We start from the raw sequence: 19,233 nt of genomic DNA, 5'->3' as shown, positions 1-19,233 counted from the left end.
GAACTCTGCCAGAGAGAGGCTGGTGGAGGGAAATGGGCTTGAGGGCAGGACCAGACAGAGTAATTGTGTCGAATGCCTGCGGCACAGAACTCGAGCAGTGCCACTCCCAGGAGGCTTTGGCTTGTTGGGGGGCTTGGAGGGAGAACCAAATCCTTGGGAAGGAGTTTTCCACCAACCTTGGAGAGTGTTGGAGTGGCAGCTGGCGTTCCAGGAGCAGGCAGTGTGGGGAGAGCCGGTTTTCCCCTGGCCAATGCCATTCCTGTGACCCTGTGGGCTCTCTTGCAGTGCACGTGCCGCAAGGACATGGTGAAGATCTCCATGGACGTGTTTGTCAGGGTGCTGCAGCCAGAACGCTACGAGCTCTGGAAGCAGGGCAAGGACAGTGCAGTGCTGGACCACATGAAGCCCACGGCCCTGAGCAGCCCCGAGCTGGATGCCTGGAACGAGACCAAGGCAGAGCTGAAGGCAAAGCTGCTCCGCAGGTAAAGCCAGAGAGGGGCTGAGCCCTGCCTGGAGTTCAACTGCTCAGTTGGAAATGCTGCACTTCTTCATGGAGATGGTTCAAACTCTTTTATTTTCTGCCTTTGTTCTTTTCATACGGTTCCTCGTGCCGTTTGTCTGGGGTAATGTGTCCCTCGTGGTCCTGTTTCCTTCCCATGTTATAAAAGCACATGCTTTTCAAAGTGGGACACTTCGTGCTTCCTCACATCTCATCTCTTATCCTGAAGACACAAAAAAAATCTATAGTGAACATTTAGAGCTTCACTGATCAGAAAGCAGGAGTTTTAAAAAGCCCATCAGTTGCAAAGGGGATTTAATGCATGCCTTTCTGTGCTTCCTTTGATCTTTGTATTAATTTTCTACAAGTCTGTGATTTTTGTGTGTTACAGCATGCTTGAATTGAAAATTTGGCATGCTAACCTTTTCCTGTTGGAATCTTGCTTTATAGGATAGGAGATGAGGAAGAGGACAACAAACACCGGTATGTGACTTCCCTCAGCAACATCAACTCCTTCATTCTTTTTCCTGGCAATCCCTTAAATAGCAGCTCTGGGACTTTTTTCCTCAGTCACTGAGCTTTTTATGAATGCCCTCAGGGAATATTCAGGCCTTGAGGTTCCTCAGGTTTCACCTTGGTTTGGATTTTTGTGCTCGCCATCACTGGAGAACCTCAACTGTCTGATGGCTCCTCTGGTTTTCCCTCTGGAGCTGCTCTCCTGGGCTGGCAGGGGTGTGTGGTGTCACTGGGGTGGGGACAGGGAGCTGCTCACTGGTGGCAGTGCTGCTGCAGTTTTGGGACTGTTCAGGTTCCTGGTGCAGCTGGTGTGCACACTGGAAGGTGCTGTATGAACACCAAGGATTATTTTCCCTCCCTGAGCCTATTACCCTGCAGAGAAGCCTCTGTCTCAGCCTGAGCCTATTGCAAAAGATCCAGGTGCTTTTTTTTGCTTATCTATTCAGCATTTCCTGGATTATTCCAGCATTATCCTGAAGGAGTTTTGAAGCTGTTCAATTCTCCTTAGCTGTACTTTCTCCTGTGCTTATGTCTTTCCAAGACATGGTTTTACTTGAAGCCTGACTTTTCTCAGCAGGATGGAGGGATGGGATTCACCTCTGCCCAAACCTTCACAGTTGTAGCTACTTAATTTAAGTCACTTTGTGGTTCTGTTCTTCAAAGAGTACAAACGCTGCTTTTTTGTCAGCTCTCTTGGAAAAATGGAGCTTTTAAACTCTGCAGAGAGGTGTTATTTCTTCTCTAAGGTCAGTCAGACTTGGTTACCTTAAAAAACCCAACTTTGTTTACTTTATGGCTTCAGCATGAGACTGTTTTAGTCCAGTCCCCATTTCATTTCTGCTGTGTGAATTTGTCAGACACAGAACAGCTTCACTTCTGGAAGTGCTCAGCCTTCAGCCTGTAGTTCTGGAAGCACTTTCTTTAAATGCTGAGCTTTCTGCCTCTCTCCCCCACAACCCCTGAGTGAGAAGAGCACTGCAAAACAGATCTTTTTTTCTCTCCTGTGAGTATAAAGCTCTGTGCTGTAATTTTTGCCTGGCACTTCCACACCACAGGAGTAAAGCACACTTTGCTAAAACCAGCCTGTAACGCTTGACTCAACTCCTCCTTCAGCCACAGAACATTCCAGCTGCAGTGGCAAAGTCTTACAGCTTTATCTTCACCTCCCACCCTGCACTCCCCTCCCAGGGAAGGTGGTGTGTTCTTGGAGTATGGGTGAAGAGCAGAGCTGATCCTTGTGGGCTCAGCCCCTGTTCCTGCTGGTGGCTGTCCTGCAGGTGTGAAGGCACCAGCTCCTCTTGGAGGGCCACCATCTGCTCAGAGTCTGGCAATTAGAGGTCCCTGTGCATATGGATCAGCTTGCTTTTCTATTCATCATTCAGCTCAGGTGGAATTTTTTTCTCCCTTCTTTGTCAGTTTAAAGGCTGATTAAGGGCTCTTAACTCTGTTGTGCTCCAAATGTAATTAGCAGCTGAGTTTTCTGGGCTCTGAGGATGAGGAGCTGCTTTTTAGCTTTTCTAGACTTTGGGACTGATGAGTAAAGTGTGTTTTAGTCTCTGTCACACAATGATGGATGTGAGGCTGTAAGGAAAATGCAGCTTTCAACCAAAGAAGAAGTGCCTACATGCTGAAAATGGGGAAAAAATCACAAGTTTCTGAATCAGTCCTTTTGGAAAGGGAGAGCTTGTTAGATTTAAACTTGAAATTCAAGGAGAAATTCTGCAGATTCTGTAAAGCCCTGTGCTGGGGCTGGCTGGGATGGAGTGACTGGGATTTGGGGCTCTGAAGTTTTGGCTGTTGCTTCACAGTGTCAAGGCTTTATCTGGTCCCACTCTGGCCCAGAGGGACCCTGGGGCTGGGTGAGAGCTGGGGAGGGGACCCAGCTGGCCCTGAGTGGCCAAGGGGAAATTCTGCGCCATAAAATGTTATGGGGAGCAATAAAAACTGGGGGAGAGGAGGAGGGAGGGGTTTGGCTTCTGAGGTGCCTTTTTTGGGGACTGGCTGGGCACTGCTCTGCCTGGGGAGGTGGTGAGTGGATTTCCTGGGCTTCTTTCTTTCTTTCTTAATTCTTTCTTTCTTAATTCTTTCCTTCACCTCTTAAACTGCATTTATCTTGACTTTCAAGTTTCTGACTCTTGTTCTTCCAATTTTCCCTCCCTGTCCCTCTTGAGCAGTAGGGAGTGTCTGTCTGTCAGGGTACTGTTCCCAGCCCAAAAATCTTGTCCTGGCTTCTGAATTTCCATTTCTCTTTGCATTGTGGCTCCTGTAATCTTTGCCTTAGTGGCATTGACTTTAAAAAGAATGAGCAGCATTGCTATTGCCTCGTTAGTATTTGTCTGTTCTTATTAATAAGCATATTTTTTAGTTAGATTTCTTCAAGGACTTGGACCTTCTGAATTTACTGCTGAAAAATCATAGACTGCCTATTGATTGTGCTGTGAGCATTCATTATGGTGTGTTTTTGGGAACTGGCAGTGCTGGGTAATGTCTCAGAGCTGGAAGATGATGTTTTGCAGACTTCCAGCAGTTTGCCAAAGGGAGGCACGGACAGAATGAAAAGAAATAATGGAATGGAGGCAGAGGATGAAAGAGAGATTTAAACAAGTTTTCATCTGTATTTTGAAATACAAGCAAAATAGATTGAAAACACAATTAAAATCACTTTAACTGCAGCTTGTGAGCTTACATTAGTAATGGTAGGAAAAAGCTCTTCAGGAAACCCAGACAATTAATGGCTGCTGTGAATGGATCTTAAATGTTGTGTTATGCAAGGTTCATCTGCTCCCTTTCAGATATCTCTTCTGCCCTGTAGCTATTTTAGCTACCTTGTGTTTTCTCTGCAAAGAAGATCCTTTTGTTTTTTTATTCAGCTTTTAAAGTCAGTGATGGTTTTCTATTTTGAAGGCTGTTCTTTTATGTCAAATCACACTTCTGTACTTTCAGGTCTCACAGAAAAAGGAGTCAACCCAGAAGACACAAAACAGAGGATCAGAAATCTCTTGGGGATGTCATGGCTATTGAAACTGCCTTGGAAGATGTGAAAGTAAAAGAGGAGCTGAAAAGGGGGCCAGATCTGGAGGAAGAGGAGAGAAGCAAAGGGATGGAGGGAGAAGGTGAGGCCAGAGCAGTGAGGAGCTGGGGTGAGCTCTGAAACACCTCTGTGAATAACTTGTCTGCTGCTGTTGATTTCTGTTGAAATATCAGCAGAGTTTTCCCCAATATTAAAAACTCACTGAAATATGTCATCATTCACAGCAGCAATTGATTTTTTCCTCCCTTTAAGGATTCAATCCAAATAGCTTTTTTGGCAGGGCTTGAAAATTCTACAGGCTCAAACTATTCCAGGATTGTAAAAAATATATATTATGTGAGGAATATTTTAAATTATTTCATAGAGAAACAAATAGATGTATTTTTGTGTCCTGCCCTGAAAAAGAATGATTTATGCGCTGCCTTGTGCAATTCATCTTTCCTCTTCCCCTCCCTATGTTCCCATTTTTCAGAGACTGAATTCAGAGAGCTCAGTTTGGGTGGGATCCACAGCTGCTGCACGAGTCCCACTTGGGTTTCTTCGAGTTTAGCTGCGGCAGGGAAGCTTTGCAGCTTCCTCTGCATGAAATATAAAACCTTTGCTGAAAATAAAACCAGGCCATGACAACTCCCAGTCCTTTGGGATTCCTCCTGCACGTCCAGTCCCCTTTGTGCAGGGGGCTCTTTCTGTTGCACCTTTTTCTTGGCTGTGTAGAAAAGGTTGGAGTTATTGCTGGGAAAAAGCTGCTTTTCCCCCCGATGTGTGGTGAAGTGATTTTTATGTCTGTGACACACTCACTCCCTCTTTGAGGCTTCTCCAGCACTTAGAGGGAATTAATTCACATCTATTGTATATATCCATTATTTGTTTAGCATTTGGAGAAACTGATGCTGCAAACTGTTTAGAGAACCTCGATAATGATCATAAAGGAAATCTGTGGAAGCTCTGGGAAGAGCATTGAGGGCTTTGTTCAGTCTCTCAGCTAGACAGTGTATTTTCTCTTTTCATGGGAAATAAGGAGTTGGAAAACCATTGTTGCACAGTGCAGATACTTAATTTCTATTGCCCTAAGCTTGAGAGCATCAGCAGTGTGTTAAATTGTCTGCTCTTAGCTCTTGTACAAGTTTAACACTTGATGCTTGTAATAAATGGCCCGAAAATGCTGATTTTTCTTCGGAGACGAGAGATAAGTGACAAGGACAGATCTGAGATCATTAGAATGGCCAAGGAATAATAAAAACTCTGTTCTGGCTGAATGGCTTCCAAATCATACACTTCCACTACTTCTGAAGAGCTCTGTAACTGTTGGCTCAGGAGGGAAAAGCTTATTTTCAGCACCATTGCAGAAGTGCCACTGGAGCAAACTCCAGCTTGGTGTGGCTGCTTGCAAATGTTCAGCTTTCCTACTGCAATACAGCAATTAAATCCCAATGGCTTCTCTAGTTTTCCACATCCTGCTGTCTGCATTGCCTCTCACCAGTGTCTCAGGGTTTCATCTTGAAGAAGAAAACAGCATCTGTTTGGATGGCCCTGCTTGTGGTAATTCTGTTCCCACCCCCTCCTGCACTTCCTTTCTTTATTTCCCTGGTTTTAATTTGGCTTCATTTTCTATTACACCGGAAGACATGACCTTGAGAAGGAGAAAGAATGAGATTTCAAAGTAGTCATGGTTCCAAAGTAGGTCTTGTGCTTTGTGTTGGTTATTTGGACAAGCTGAGTATTTATAACTCGAGGTTTTCAGGATTTCTGACCCAGATCCCTTATGGTGTTTACTTTTGGTTTTTATGACTCAGCTTTATATTCATAATTTATTATGTTGCTATTTATAGATTTAGAATTTTAGCAGCTTGTCTTGGGACGTTAGGAAGGAGAGTGTTGATGCTTTGCCCTTGTCTGGGGGTGCTGAGCAGCAGAAATCCCCCTGTGAGTCAGCAGGGGAACTGCAAACCTGAGTGCCCCTCCAGGGCTGGGGGCTCCAAACCTCTCTGGCAGCCCCTTCCAAGCCCTTTCCAGGGAGGAATTCCTGCAGGTGTCCAGCCTGACCCTTCCCTGGGGCAGTGTGGGGCTGTTCCCTCTTGTCCTGGTGTCCCCTGGAGCAGAGCCTGCTGTCCCCTGGCTGTCCCCTCCTGTCAGGAGCTGTGCAGAGCCACAAGATCCCCCCTAAGCCTCCTTTCCTCCAGGCTGAGCCCCTTCCCAGCTCCCTCAGCTGCTCCCCAGTTTCCTGAGCTCTGCTGAGGATCCAGATTGTGGCAGCAGAGCTCTGCCACTCATGTTCCTTGTGTCACCTGCAGTTCCTCATGTCCTACCCACAGCTGCTATCCTTCTGCAGTGGAAGGACAGGAAAGACATTCCTTCTGAACCCACCTGTGCATGTGTGCCTTCAGGTCCTTTTCCTTCCTGGAAATGTTCAGGATAACCAGATAGACTGTCCTTGGAATTCTTCCTCGCTTTTTCCTGGCTTCTGATTCCATAGATTCACTTGCAAACTGGTTTGTTCATCGTAATGCAAAAACTTTCAAGCACAGTTCTTGGTGCCAGCTGCTGTCAAATTACCCTTTAGAAGTCAATAAAGCTGGTGAATGGCATTTGTGGTGCTGTTGGGGAGAGAATTCTTGGAGTGTATAGAGAGTAAATATGATCTGGTTTTGTGCAACTGGGGAGAAATCCAATTTGCCTTTCATTCAATATGTTTGTTTCTCTAAGGAAATTCAATATTCCTTTCTCTGTGATAGAACAAACCAGTTTATCTGAGGGACTGCCTACATGAGTACAACTATAATTATTTGAGCTGGACTTGTTCCCATTTTTATAAGTTAGTGTAAATTGTAAATAAAGTGATCAGACTTCTGTGGAGTGCTGGGGTTAAGGTGATCCTTAGGGGATTTCAGCAGGGATTTTGGCACTTTATCCTATTGTGGGATTATTCACCCTTCTTCATACAGAAACCTCTATTGTGTGATGGTTATTCTGGTTTTCCATTCATGGGTTGGGCTGGTCAGGTTTGGTGTAGCCTGAAGTGGAGGGGTCTGGGTGGGTTGGGGTTGGTGAAACTTCTTCTCTGGGGTGAGCAGGCTGTCCCTGATTATCCCAAACTGGAGACTCCCCTCAGTGGAGAGCAGGAATTTTAATCCCTGCTGTAAAACGGGAGTGTGTGAATCCCTTCACAGGGAAGAGAGGTGGAGAAGACTTTTACAGGCCAGTTCTGCCTCTGGTGACAATGCTGAGATGTTTATCTGCTCAAGAAGTGTTGTCACATCCATGAGGGCTGTGCAGATAAACCGAGTGACAGTGAGCTGGGAGAAACAAGGACATGGGTGTGAGTAAAGGATATCTCAGGATCCAGCTGAGCTCTGTGCTGCACCTGATTTATGCTTTAAAAGCATTTTTTAAAAAAGCTTGATAGCAGAAATCTTTGGGTAATAATGATTCAGGTATCTTTTTTTCAGTTCTTCATTTCCTGGGGCTGTTGGGTACATTAACACACAGTAATACCCAGATAAGAGCTGTGCTTGCAAACACAGGGAGCAGCAAACTACTGATACACAATGGGGGTCTCCAAACTCTTGATTGCACCTCCTTATCAGCAAAAAAAAATCTGAGCACACCTCCTGATGTATGTCTTTATTTATATTTATTCATATACAGCCCAGGAATACACATGTACACATGTATTTCTGTGCTAATGTGAATATACAGAAAAACAGAGACTAGAAAAGGAAGGCATAAAGATAAAAAAATACTGTTTAAATATTTATTTTATTAATGGTACAAAAATATTTCATTCCTGTGCTCCAGTGGATGGTTTTGTGCCCCTGACTTTGGAGGACAAAAAACCTGAAGCACAGAGTCATGGCTAATGTGACATATTACAGGTTTTTTGGCACACTGTCCAGTTTCCTAGGGATTTAGATATTTTCCCTCCAGGAAACGTTGCTTTTCGCAGCCTTTGTGTTCCAGTCAGGAATTTAATAGTCCATAGAAATGACACAAGTATTTTCTTTCTGAAGTGGCTTCTCTAGGTCAGTGCTGAGGCACAGCTGAGTGTGTGCAGCTTTCAGAGCGCTCATTGGAAGGCAGCAATTCCATGGTGGAATGTGCTAGCCCAGATTGGAGCTCTGGGAAGGGAAAGCAGCAATTCCATGGTGGAGCATGCTAGCCAGCACTGAGCTCTGGAAAGGGAAAGCAGTAATTTCATGGTGGAATGTGCAGGCCCAGCAGAGCTCTGAGAAGGGAGGGAAATGCTGAATTCCATGGTGGAACATGCTAGCCCATCATGGAGCTGTAAGAAGGGAGGGAAATGCTGAATTCCATGGTGGAATGTGCTAGCCCAGAATGGAGCTCTGGGAAGGGAAAGCAGCAATTCCATGGTGGAACGTGCTAGCCCAGCACAGGGCTCGAGGAAGGGAGGGCAATGCTGAATTCCATGATGGAATGTGCTAGCACGGAGCTCTGGGGAGGGACGGAAAGCAGTAATTCCATGATGGAACGTGCTAGCCCATCAGGGAGCTCTGGGAAGGGAGGGAAATGCTGAATTTCATGATGGAACCTACTGAATTCCATGATGGAGCTCTGGGAAGGAGAGAAAGCAGTAATTCCATGGTGGAATGTGCTAGCCCAGAATGGAGCTCTGGAAAGGGACGGAAAGCAGTAATTCCATGATGGAATGTGCTAGCCCACCAGGGAGCTCTGGGAAGGGAGGGCAATGCTGCATTCCCAGCATTTCAGGGCTCAGTGTCGCCTTTCTCTCCACAGGGGAGTGCAAGGCCAAGGCGCGGCCCCCGAAGGCCAAGGGCGAGCGCAAGAAGAAGCAGCTGTTCCCCCCTCAGCCCACGGGGCCTGTCCCAGGGCCCATCCCGGCCCCCCAGCCGCCCCCCGAGGCCGGGCCAGGCCCAGCACGGCCCCCAGGACCCCCCTCAGCCCCAGGCCCGGAGCAGGCCCGGCCCGCGGCCCCCCTGAACGTGGTGCAGCCATCGGAGGCGCCGGCCGAGGAGGACGACTTCAGGCCGCGGCCCATCATCCCCATGCTGTACGTGGTGCCCCGCAGCAAGAAGGTGGTGTTTGACAAGGAGCACATGTCCTGCCAGCAGGCCTTCGAGCAGTTTGCCACGCAGAAGGGGCTGGGCTGGCGCCAGCAGGGCCCCGGCAAGGAGCAGGACGGCGCCGAGGCCGAGCGCGCCGAGATCGCCGCTGAGGTGAGTCCTTGTGGCGGGAAGGAATGATCAGTCTGACTCCATAGATTCACTTGCAAACTGGTTTGTTCATCTTAACGAACAAAAACTTTCAAGCGCAGTTCTCAGTGCCAGCTGCTGTCAAATTACTCTTAGAAGTCAATAAAGCTGGTGAATGGCATTTGTGGTGCTGTTGAGGAGAGGATTCTTGGAGTGTATATTCGTATTCTTGAAGGCTGATTTATTATTTTATGATACTATATTAAATTAAAGAATAATATACTAAAGAATACAGAAAGGATACTTACATAAGGCTAACAAGATAATAATGAAAACTTGTGACTCCTTCCGGAGCCCTGACACAGTTTGGCTGTGATTGACCAATAAGTCAAAACAATTCTCATGAAACCAATGAAACAATCACCTGTTGGTAAACAATGTCCAATGACATTCCAAAGCGGCAAAACACAGGAGAAGCAATGAGATAATATTGTTTTCCTTTTTCTCTGAGGCTTCTCCTCAGCTTCCCAGGAGAGAGATCCTGGGCGCAGGGATTTTTCCAGAAAATGTGACAGTGACAGTCAGCAGCTCGCAGGCTGTGGTGGCCAGTGTGAGGACAGCCCCAAGGCCAGGCTGGGTGCAAGCACCACCTGGTCTAGGGGTCTGCAGCCCCGTGGCAGGGTTGGAACTGGATGGTCTTTGGGTCCCTGCCAACCCAAACCAGTCTGGGATTCCATGAGTCACGATTTCCGTGGAGTTCCCAGCTGTGTATGTGGTTGAGCAGACTTTTCATGAGCTGATGGAATTAGCAGCTTGCAGATGTTCTGAGGCTGTCCTGATTTGAAGAAAACTCTGTAGATTACCCAACTTTTTAAGAGCTGGCGTTGGCTTTTATCTGCTCCAGGAATTGGCTCGGAAGCCTTCAGTGGTTCAGCCAAAAGGCAGAGAAAAGCTTTCTGTGTGAATCCAAGAGCTCTCTTTGACAGGTGCTCTGCCTCTCTTGTCCTGTTCCCTGCTTTGGGGTGCCCATCCAGCTTGTTGTGCTTCCTTCCAGGCTGCTTCTGCCTTCTCCAAGATGAAGATGGAGATCAAGAAGAGCCGCCGGCACCCGCTGGGCAAGCCCCCGACGCGTTCCCCGCTGTCCGTGGTCAAACAGGAGACCTCGAGTGACGAGGGTGAGTGAGCAGCACCAGGGCCCTGGGCAGGTCCTGTCTGAGCCTGGGAACTGCTGCAGCCTCTGACAAAACTGGGTGGCCTGAAACTCTGTGTTACACGGAGCTGGTAGGAAATGCAGCGTGTTCCCGTTTTGATAACCCAGCTGGAAACAAAACTCTCCAGTGGGAGGTGTCGCTTCTCGCCTCCCACCCTTTTTTCACTCAAGAAAAATATTTTGCTGGCTGCAGAATGAGGCAGCATTATGGGCAAAGGGAAAAGAAAAGTTTGCAGAAAATAATATCTTAAAGGCAAAGCTCTGCCTTGGATATTGCAGTGGGGTGAGAGCTGGTCCTTGGAGGCAGTGGAGGTCAGATCTGCTCTCATGCGTGTGAGGAAAGTCAGTTCTAAGCTTTTTCTTGCCTCCTAATTCACATCAGTGTTGGGGTCCAACTTTCCTTGGCAGATGCAGAAATGAGAATTATAATGTTTTTTGGTGTTTAACTCTACATCACTGATTCTTCTTTCCCCACATTCCAGTCTCCAACAGTCTGGACCAAAGGGAAAGAAAAGATTCTTACCTCTCACTGTTTTGTGGTGTAATTTCCCACTTTGAGGCCTTTTCCGCATTACTCAGAATATGGACAATGCCCCAGCAAGGAGCTTTTGTGTGCTGGGTCAGGCACGTGGGTGTAGCTGACAGTCCCTGTTCACAGCTCCTCATTCCAAAGGACATCATCTTTCCCATTCAGCCTCCTTCAGGAGTGCAGCCATTGATTTTAGAGCCTTTTCTTGCCTTTCCTCCTGCAGGAAAGGCTTCCCCTGAACTCACAGAGCTCCTTCCTCACCAAGGAGGATGCATTTGATGCCTTCCAAGTGTGTAGCATGGAGTTAAGTGTGCAGAGGCAGCTGAGACTTGTTATCTTGGTGTGAGACCTTGGAACCAGCTCAGAGCTGGAGGATCCTCATTAGGCAGATTCTTCTCACTGCTTTGACTTGTTGGATGCTGTTTGGGGACTTGGCTGGTGGAGCAGGAGCAGCTCTTGTGGAAGCTGGCATTTCTTGGGGAGTGATTTACAGCTCTGGTGGGCAGAATCTGATCAAACAGATTCTTCCCTCCCCACCAGGGAATAGAGGCAGCTCTCTGCACCCCAGGCTTTTCCAGGGAATGATGTGCAGGATGAGCTGCAGGCTGCAGCAGGAACAGTGAGCATGTAAATTAAGGGAATGCACATTTTACACAAAGATTCAGCCCAGACGAGTTGTTTGCAATGTGGGAGCCATCCTGAATGCCTTGTGGATCCATCCTGGGAGGAGCCAAGGTGACAGCACATGACAGCCATTCCCTTTCTTCTCTCCATCTGTCACTCTGGATTAGGCTGCTGCTTTCACTGATTTCAATGGTGTCATAAATCCTGCGCTGTCACCTGATGTGCCTCGACTGAAATTTGGAGAAATGTGGGTTTTGATTCACGTCTTATAAATAAACACTTTTTAGAGGGTAACCCTCATATGAAATGTGACAGAGCCACACACCCAGCACTCATCACCTTAAAAAAGGGATTAATAAAACACAATAATATTTCCACATTGTCTGACAAATATGTTATGGGCAACATTTAAAATCTGAGATGTAAACTCAGCCATTAACATTTTACTCCAAGTTCCTTTTATCCTTTCAGGTAACCCAAGAGTCAGAAAATCTTCAAAGGGAGGGAGAACTGGGGAGGAGACTTAGACTTGTAGAGCAGAACATAAACTGCTTATTTCCAGTAATTAACAGTGAAGCAGTGAACAATTTGGTTTAATGTGCTGAGCTCTGGGGATAATGTTCTTCCAAGATGTTGTTGAGTTCCCTGTTCTTTTGGAAACTTTGCAGATTGGTGATGCAGGGAGTGATTTACACTCAGCCTTGTGTGGAAAATGTCTTTAACACTTGCAGTGACTCAAAGCTCCTTCATAAGGAAGGGTAAGGAACTCAGACCCCCAGACTGCCACAGATGGATTCAGCAGTGGTTTAATCATGAAATGCCAAGGACCTTTGAAAGGTTTATAAAATAAAGAACTTAACAAAGTTCAAATGAAATCTTCATGAAAAGGATGGTGGAGGTTTCACAGCTGGAAAGGGGAGGGAGTTACAAAGGCAGTAAATCTCCATTCTCTCCTTCCTCGTGGCCAATTCCTTCAGGTCACTGCTGCTCCTGTCTTGTGTATCGTGTCCCCAAAGGGGATATTCTGTCCATTTAAGGAAATGTTTGGGGCATAGGCATATGGGAGGCCATGGAGGAGTTGAATATTTTTGTTTATTGCACTTCTTGTGTTGTTGAGACCTGAGCTGTTTAACTCACCCTTGCTCCTTTTGCCTCTTCTAACCATAAACTCTTTTGCCTTTACTTACTGCTCATTGTTTTGGGATTTCTTTTTTCCCTTTTCATTCTAGAAATGTTTCCATTTTCTGGAGAGGAAGATATGAGTGATCCAGAGGCTTTGAAATCTTTACTTTCCTTCCAGTGGAAGAACAAAGCACTTAATTTCCCAGCTGAAAGGAAGTTCAATGCAGCTGCTGCCCTGAGTGAGCCATACTGTGCTGTCTGCACCCTCTTCTACCCCTATAACCAGGTAATTCCTCATCACGGAGACAGGGAATCATTAAGGTTGGAAATGGATCTAGGATCAAGTCCAGCTGTCAATCCCTCACCACTGTGTTCACCCTAAATCCACATCTCCCCTCTGTATCCATGGGTTTTGTATCCATGTTTTTTTTGGGATGTTGACCCCAGTTCTCTTGCAGCCTGTGCCATTGCCTGACCACACCTTCCATGAAGAGATTTCCCCTAATATCTCACCTAAACCTCTGCCACTGCTCACATGGCTGAGTTAGGATGCAGACATTTCTGGTACAGGCATTTCTGATACAGACAAACCCACACAAATTTGCACACCAAAGAAATGTGTTTGGATTTGGCAGTGGCTGGAGCCTTTTTTGTTATCTTTCCTGGCTTCTCTGGCTTGCTCAGTGTTCATTTTGAAATCACACTGAAAGAGCTTTGCAAACACTGTTCCATGCAGAGAAAAGTCACACCAGGCTCCTGTTTCCATACGGGCCCGAGTTGCTGAATTTATGCAAACAAGCCGCAAAATAAAAATTTACTGAGTAAGCACATCCATCACCTTTTTTTGGAAGCTACCAATATGCTTTGGGAGATGTTATAAGCAGAAAGGCAAAATTCATCAGATGAATTAGTTATTTGTGCAGTTGTGCATTGATTTGTTCTCACATAGAGCCAAATCTGGCTTTGTGTGCCCACCAGGAATTCGTGCCTTAGATACTTGTAGCTGTGTTGGAAGCTTTTCCTGAGGAAAGCAGAACCCACCTCCCCCTTCAATAAAATCTCTTGATTTATTATACAGACTGAAAATAAAATATCTGTTCTGATTGCTGGCTGTTGTGAGGAAAACTGGGTGCAGCTGAGCTGGTTTTATCCATTGCTATTAACTCTGTCAGCTACCAGAAACCTTGAAATGTCCTTCAGGAGAACTTCTTGCAGGAAAAGTAGTGAAGGATGCCAAAGGGATGGGAGAGAGGGAGGGAAGGCCTTGCTTTTAGTAATATTTTCCTTTTTATTTTTCCTTGGTGTTTTCAGCTGCAATTTAGGAATTTTCTGCAGAAGAAAACCAGGAAAAGCTGCTCGTTATTCTAATGCTTCTTTGAACTTTCACAACAAATTACAGATCCCAGCTGATGCCTGAGGAAGAGGGGGAGAAGCAAGGGGGGAATCAGGATTTTAGGCTGTTTGTTGGCTGTTTGGTGCCAGGTGTTGGGTGACCTTTTTGCAAGGGGAGTGCTCAGGGTGGAGAGTGAGCACCATGGCCAGGAAGAGGAGGTTCCAGTGATGGGGTTTTCTCTGCAGTCCTCACAGGTGGAGAAGGAAGCTGCCCCAGCCTCCACAGGGGAGCCGTCCTCGTTCGTGCACCTTTCCAAGTGCGGGCAGAAGACCAAGCCCCTGATCCCAGAGATGTGCTTTACCTCAAGTGGAGAAAACACCGAGCCCCTTCCTTCAAATTCCTACATTGGAGAGGATGGAACCAGCCCCTTGATATCCTGTGCCAAATGCTGCCTGCAGGTTCATGCTAGTGAGTGTTTCAGCTTCCTCAAAGCCTTTGGGTCCCCAGAAATCAGGAGTTTGGGTGCTGCTGTATTTGAGTTCCTTCTTGGCAGGTTTGTATCCTGTCACTCCCATTTTTATCTTTCTTGGTACAAGGATATCAGGAATCCCAGAAAGGTTTGGGTTGGACGGAGCTTAAAGCTCATCCAGTTCCCATCCCCTGCCATGGGCAGGGAACCTTTCTCTCAAAGCACATCTGTGTATTCAAGTCCATCTTGGCAGCCAGTGATCTTAAAAATACACACCAATATTCTTTTTACTGCTTATTTTGTTGGCTGATTCTTCTCTGTCTCAGAGAAAAGATTCTTTCTTTTGATACCTTTCATTTTTTGTAATAAAGCAGAACTCAAAGGCTTTATTGCACTCTTTTTTCTCACATATTTTGTTCCAATATTGTTCTGCTGGGGGAGGCTATATTGTTCTTGCATGCAGCAGAGATTATGGAGTAGTTTGAGATATATTTTATTAGTGTCTGTGATAGTGTTTGTAGTAATGGCACTTGATTGCAAAAGGGAACATATGTCTGTTTGCTTCCCTGATAGTTATGTCTAAAAGAAGATCTGATTAATCCTGGTGGAGTGTACCTTCAGTGGAGATTGTACAGCATCCAGTTAACATTTGTGACGAATTACTGTTCAGCTGTTTGATCTTGACAGATGGGGAATCTTATTTGACTTGCATCAGCTGGAATTACTTTTGTTGTTCCAATTTTAGAGTCTGCAGGTCCCCGTGCAGCTCAGCAGGGCTGGGGAACTGGAAGCAACTTTTGTTTCTGTGCTGAATCCCTGATTATGGTCATTTCTGGCTAATCAGGCCATGGGATGCAGAGTGGACGTGAGGAGGAAAATTTCATCCTCCCTTCACAATTCAGTGCTCCTGCATCTTGTCCATCCTTAGACCTGCAATAGTCCAGCCTATAGAATGGTTTCTGTGGCCAAATTCTATTTAAGGATAGAGGGCTGTGGGCAAGATGATGTTAATCTGCAGGCTCAGACCTGAGATCCATCTTTTTTTAGAGAAATTCAGCTTTATATTTTGGCTGTACTCTCCCCTTGAGGGTAGGACAGGACGGGCGTTAAATCTGATGGAGGCTCCAGTGCCTGGTTGTTTCCTTGTGCTCTGTGACATCCCTTTGACTTTGCTGCAGAGAATCCATTTGCTTTTATTGCAGGATTGCAGTGGTGAGGTGTATCTTGGCTGACTGTAAAAGCAGCTGGCAGCCTGTGTGTTCTTGGGAAGTGCCCTCTCAAACTGTGCTGGGTTCCAGGAGGGGGCCCTACAGAGAGGGGAAGGTTTAGGAAGGTTTCTGGGCTTTTGAGGCACTGAAAAATCCATAAAAAGAGCAGATTTTTCTTGCTTTATCCCTATGGGACAACCTGGGGTGAGGTAAATGGGACTATTCTGCCCTCACAGAATCACTGAGGTTGGAGAAGACCTTTAAGGCCATCAAGTCCAAACATCAGCACCACCACCCTGCCCATCAGTAGCCATGTTCCCAGGTGCTACATCCATGGATGTTTTTAACACTTCCAGAGAAGGTGATTCCACCTCTGCCCTGGGCAGGCTGTTCCAACCCTTTCCATTAAGATATTTCTCCTAAATTTCAATCTAAACCTCCACATTTGCAGCTTGAGGCTGTGCTCAGGGTCTGGCTCTCCCTCAGCTCGGTTTTGGACTCATCACCCCTATCCCTGTTCTAGCCTGGGTAGAATTTGCTGCCCTGATTTGCCATGTGATGAAAAGAGACCTCAGATGTGGAGAGCAGCTGCAGATCCATAGTATTGACTTTTTTTGACATGCTGTTTATCTGGTTAAGTGGATGGTATTTATAAATCAGGCTGTGGTGGCAATTCCAGTGCTTTCTGAATGTCTTCTTTTAAGTTTAATTCAGTAATTTGAGACTGTTCTTCCCAGCTGAAATTTTCTGTTCAGTTTGTTAGGACAGGTGAAGGCTGGATGAGATGTTGTTAGGAGGGATAGAGCCTGGGTGTACTGAGCTGTGTGTTAGTTGAGATGCTTATCTTCAATTTGCCACTCACTTTACAAGCTTGCAGGAATCACATAGATCTACTTTTCCAAAACTGTATTTGTGTCTTTCCCCCATTGTTTTCAGTGACAAACCTCAGTGCCTTTTACAGAATTTTAAGGACTTTTTTTGTTCTTATTTCCCTGTCTTTATAATGGGCATAATACCACTTTACTATTTTGGTGGTGTTGTAGGAGGATTTGGTGTTTGCATGTTACAGTAATTCATGCTTTGTAGAATGAGATGGTTTTAAGACTTCCTATAACCATAAATTAAATACTGTTAACCATGTGGAATGCAGGTATTTAATTTCCTTGCCCTTGTCCTTCCTCATAACACCACTCAGCAAAAGTAACTGCTTCAACCTTGCTAAAATTCAGTGGCCTTCCCTGTTTCCATTTGTGAGTGCACTCCAGCAGTGTGGAGTGGGCATCACTTTGGAGCCCAGTTCCTGCCTAAAGAAACAAAGTCTTGCTGTTGTAGTCCTTAGAAAAGTGAAAAACAAATGTGAGGGTTTACCTGTGGAGGCGTTTGGTTGGTTTGTTTTCAGACCTGCTGGTCCCACTTCCAATTTTGTTGGAATAGAGTTCCTCAGACGCTCTCAGAGTTGCTTCTGAACTGAAAAACCATGAGAAGGGAAACTGAGTGAAACTGAGAGGTGCTGAGGAAGGGCTGCTGTGACAGGCTGTGGCTCTGTCTGTTGCAGGCTGTTACGGGATACGCCCAGAGCTGGTGAACGAGGGCTGGTCCTGCTCGCGGTGCTCGGCCGGCGCCTGGGCAGCGGTAAGGGCTGGCACAGCTGGCATCACCCACTGCTCCACACACACACAGGGGGGAGGATTCACATTGCCTTTGACATCTCACATGGGAGATGGGCGGTGCTAAGGGCTGGCACAGCACTCCTGGCACTGCGGGTGTCACCCACTCACTGTCCCACACACACAGGGGGGGAGGATTCACATTGCCTTTGACATCCCAGGTGGGGTGTGGGCAGCAGTGAGGACTGGCACAGCACCCCTGGCACTGCTGGCACCACCCAGTGCCCCACACAAGCAGGGGGGGAGGATTCACATTGCCTTTGATATCCCATGTGGGAGATGGACAGTGCTAAGGGCTGGCACAGCACCCCTGGCACTGCTGGTGTCACCCACTCACTGTCCCACACACACAGAGGGGAGGATTCACATTGCCTTTGACATCCCATGTGGGGTGTAGGCACTTTCTGGGGAGGATGAAGAGCCTGGCAGAGCTTTTGGGCCCGTTCTGAAGGAGTTGTGTTCCCGCAGGAATGTTGCCTGTGCAATCTCAGGGGAGGAGCTCTCCAGATGACCACTGATGGCCGGTGAGTGCTGGTTCTGAGGGTGTTTTCCTTCCATGCTGCACCTGATCTCCTTGTCTTGTGAATTTGGTCTTAATGCTCAGTGTAGCAGCAAATTCTGGGGTTCTGGAGGGAGCTGCTCCTCGCTGACTTGGCAGAATGAGCCCGAGTGACTGTGCTGCCCTACACTGCACCAGGCTGCTTGACAGCAGAGCTCCTGAAGTCCTGCTGAATGTGGCTGTTTCTCAGAGAAAAGTCTTCTCAGAGAATGTTTAGCATTGTGCAATATCAGGTGTAGGGGAAGGTTGATCTCTGTTGTTCCAGAGACATTTACCTTGTGCCACCCTGATTAACAGTCAATGGGGAACAGTGCCACGGCTGCCAACCCCTGGAAATGTGCCTCGATGCTGAGGAGGCAGGGAAATGTTAACTGCCCTCCTGAGCATTTCATTGAGATGATGGCAGGCCCTGATTTGTGTCTCCTCTCTGCTCTCCAGGTGGGTCCATGTGATCTGTGCCATCGCTGTCCCTGAGGCGCGTTTCCTCAATGTCATGGAGCGTCATCCTGTGGACATCAGCGCCATCCCCGAGCAGAGGTGGAAACTGGTGGGTGTCTTTTCCTGGGGACAGTGGTTGGGAGCAGGAGCCAAAGGGAAAAGCTGTAACCAGACAGAAAATCATTGTGTGGGTTCGTGAAGCAGCTGAGATTGGAGGTGATCGCGCTTTCATTTCCAAACAAAAGCTGCATTTGTGTCTGCTGAGCCCTGTCAGTGCTTTTACACACAAGCAGCTCTGATTTCCAGATGTGCCTTTACTCTCTGGGAGTATGCTGTACCCTGGGCAGAGCCTGGGACTCCTTCCCACCTGCAGTCAGGTGTAAAGTGCCTAAAAGCTCCATTTACTCCAAGTGCTGCACAGCAGGAGTGCAGAGGGACACGGTGACTAGAGGGAAGCTGAATTGTTCATCTCTAATTCACCTTTCCTTACAACATTTCTCTCTTTCTATCAAGAAATCTCTTGTAGAAATGAATAAACATTTCTGTGACCCTGACTGCAAGGCAAGACTGCAAGGATTTTAATACAAGCCCAGCTCCAAGTTGTTATTTAGCTGTGTGGCCTCATCTGAGGGATTAGTAATGGACGATTCATTAGCTCAGAGCAATTTATCTTAATGTTAGTTAATGCTCCATCACTATAGTGTGTTATTGCAAAATAAATTGTGCTTTTGCTGCTTTTTTTGGTACAGAAGTCAGCTGGGTGACACAGTGTGGGATGGGGAAGGTGCTGGAGCAGTGATAGATGGGCTAGTGCTGATGGATTCGTTAACAGAGCTGCTACTTAGTGCAGCCAGCCCGGG

The 19,233-nt window shown here is 46.7% G+C and overlaps 1 protein-coding gene across 1 annotated transcript in view; it reads left to right on the top strand.

Moving 5' to 3' along the window:
* The window catches only part of KDM4B (lysine demethylase 4B), a 70,576-nt gene that overhangs the window by 43,920 nt on the left and 7,423 nt on the right, over nt 1-19,233 (top strand). The window contains exons 9-18 of the mRNA XM_054291116.1: nt 286-482; nt 950-982; nt 3,959-4,128; nt 8,799-9,238; nt 10,269-10,389; nt 12,807-12,985; nt 14,278-14,500; nt 17,265-17,341; nt 17,845-17,900; nt 18,374-18,482. Coding sequence (XP_054147091.1) covers nt 286-482; nt 950-982; nt 3,959-4,128; nt 8,799-9,238; nt 10,269-10,389; nt 12,807-12,985; nt 14,278-14,500; nt 17,265-17,341; nt 17,845-17,900; nt 18,374-18,482 — 1,605 coding nt within the window. The remainder of the gene's footprint in view (nt 1-285; nt 483-949; nt 983-3,958; nt 4,129-8,798; nt 9,239-10,268; nt 10,390-12,806; nt 12,986-14,277; nt 14,501-17,264; nt 17,342-17,844; nt 17,901-18,373; nt 18,483-19,233) is intronic.

The sequence above is a fragment of the Melozone crissalis genome, unplaced genomic scaffold (genome assembly GCF_028551555.1).
Source record: "Melozone crissalis strain CALT ecotype California unplaced genomic scaffold, PUWL_Pcris_2 ptg000088l_1, whole genome shotgun sequence".
NCBI lineage: Eukaryota > Metazoa > Chordata > Aves > Passeriformes > Passerellidae > Melozone > Melozone crissalis.
This window is presented reverse-complemented; position numbering and strand designations above follow the sequence as displayed.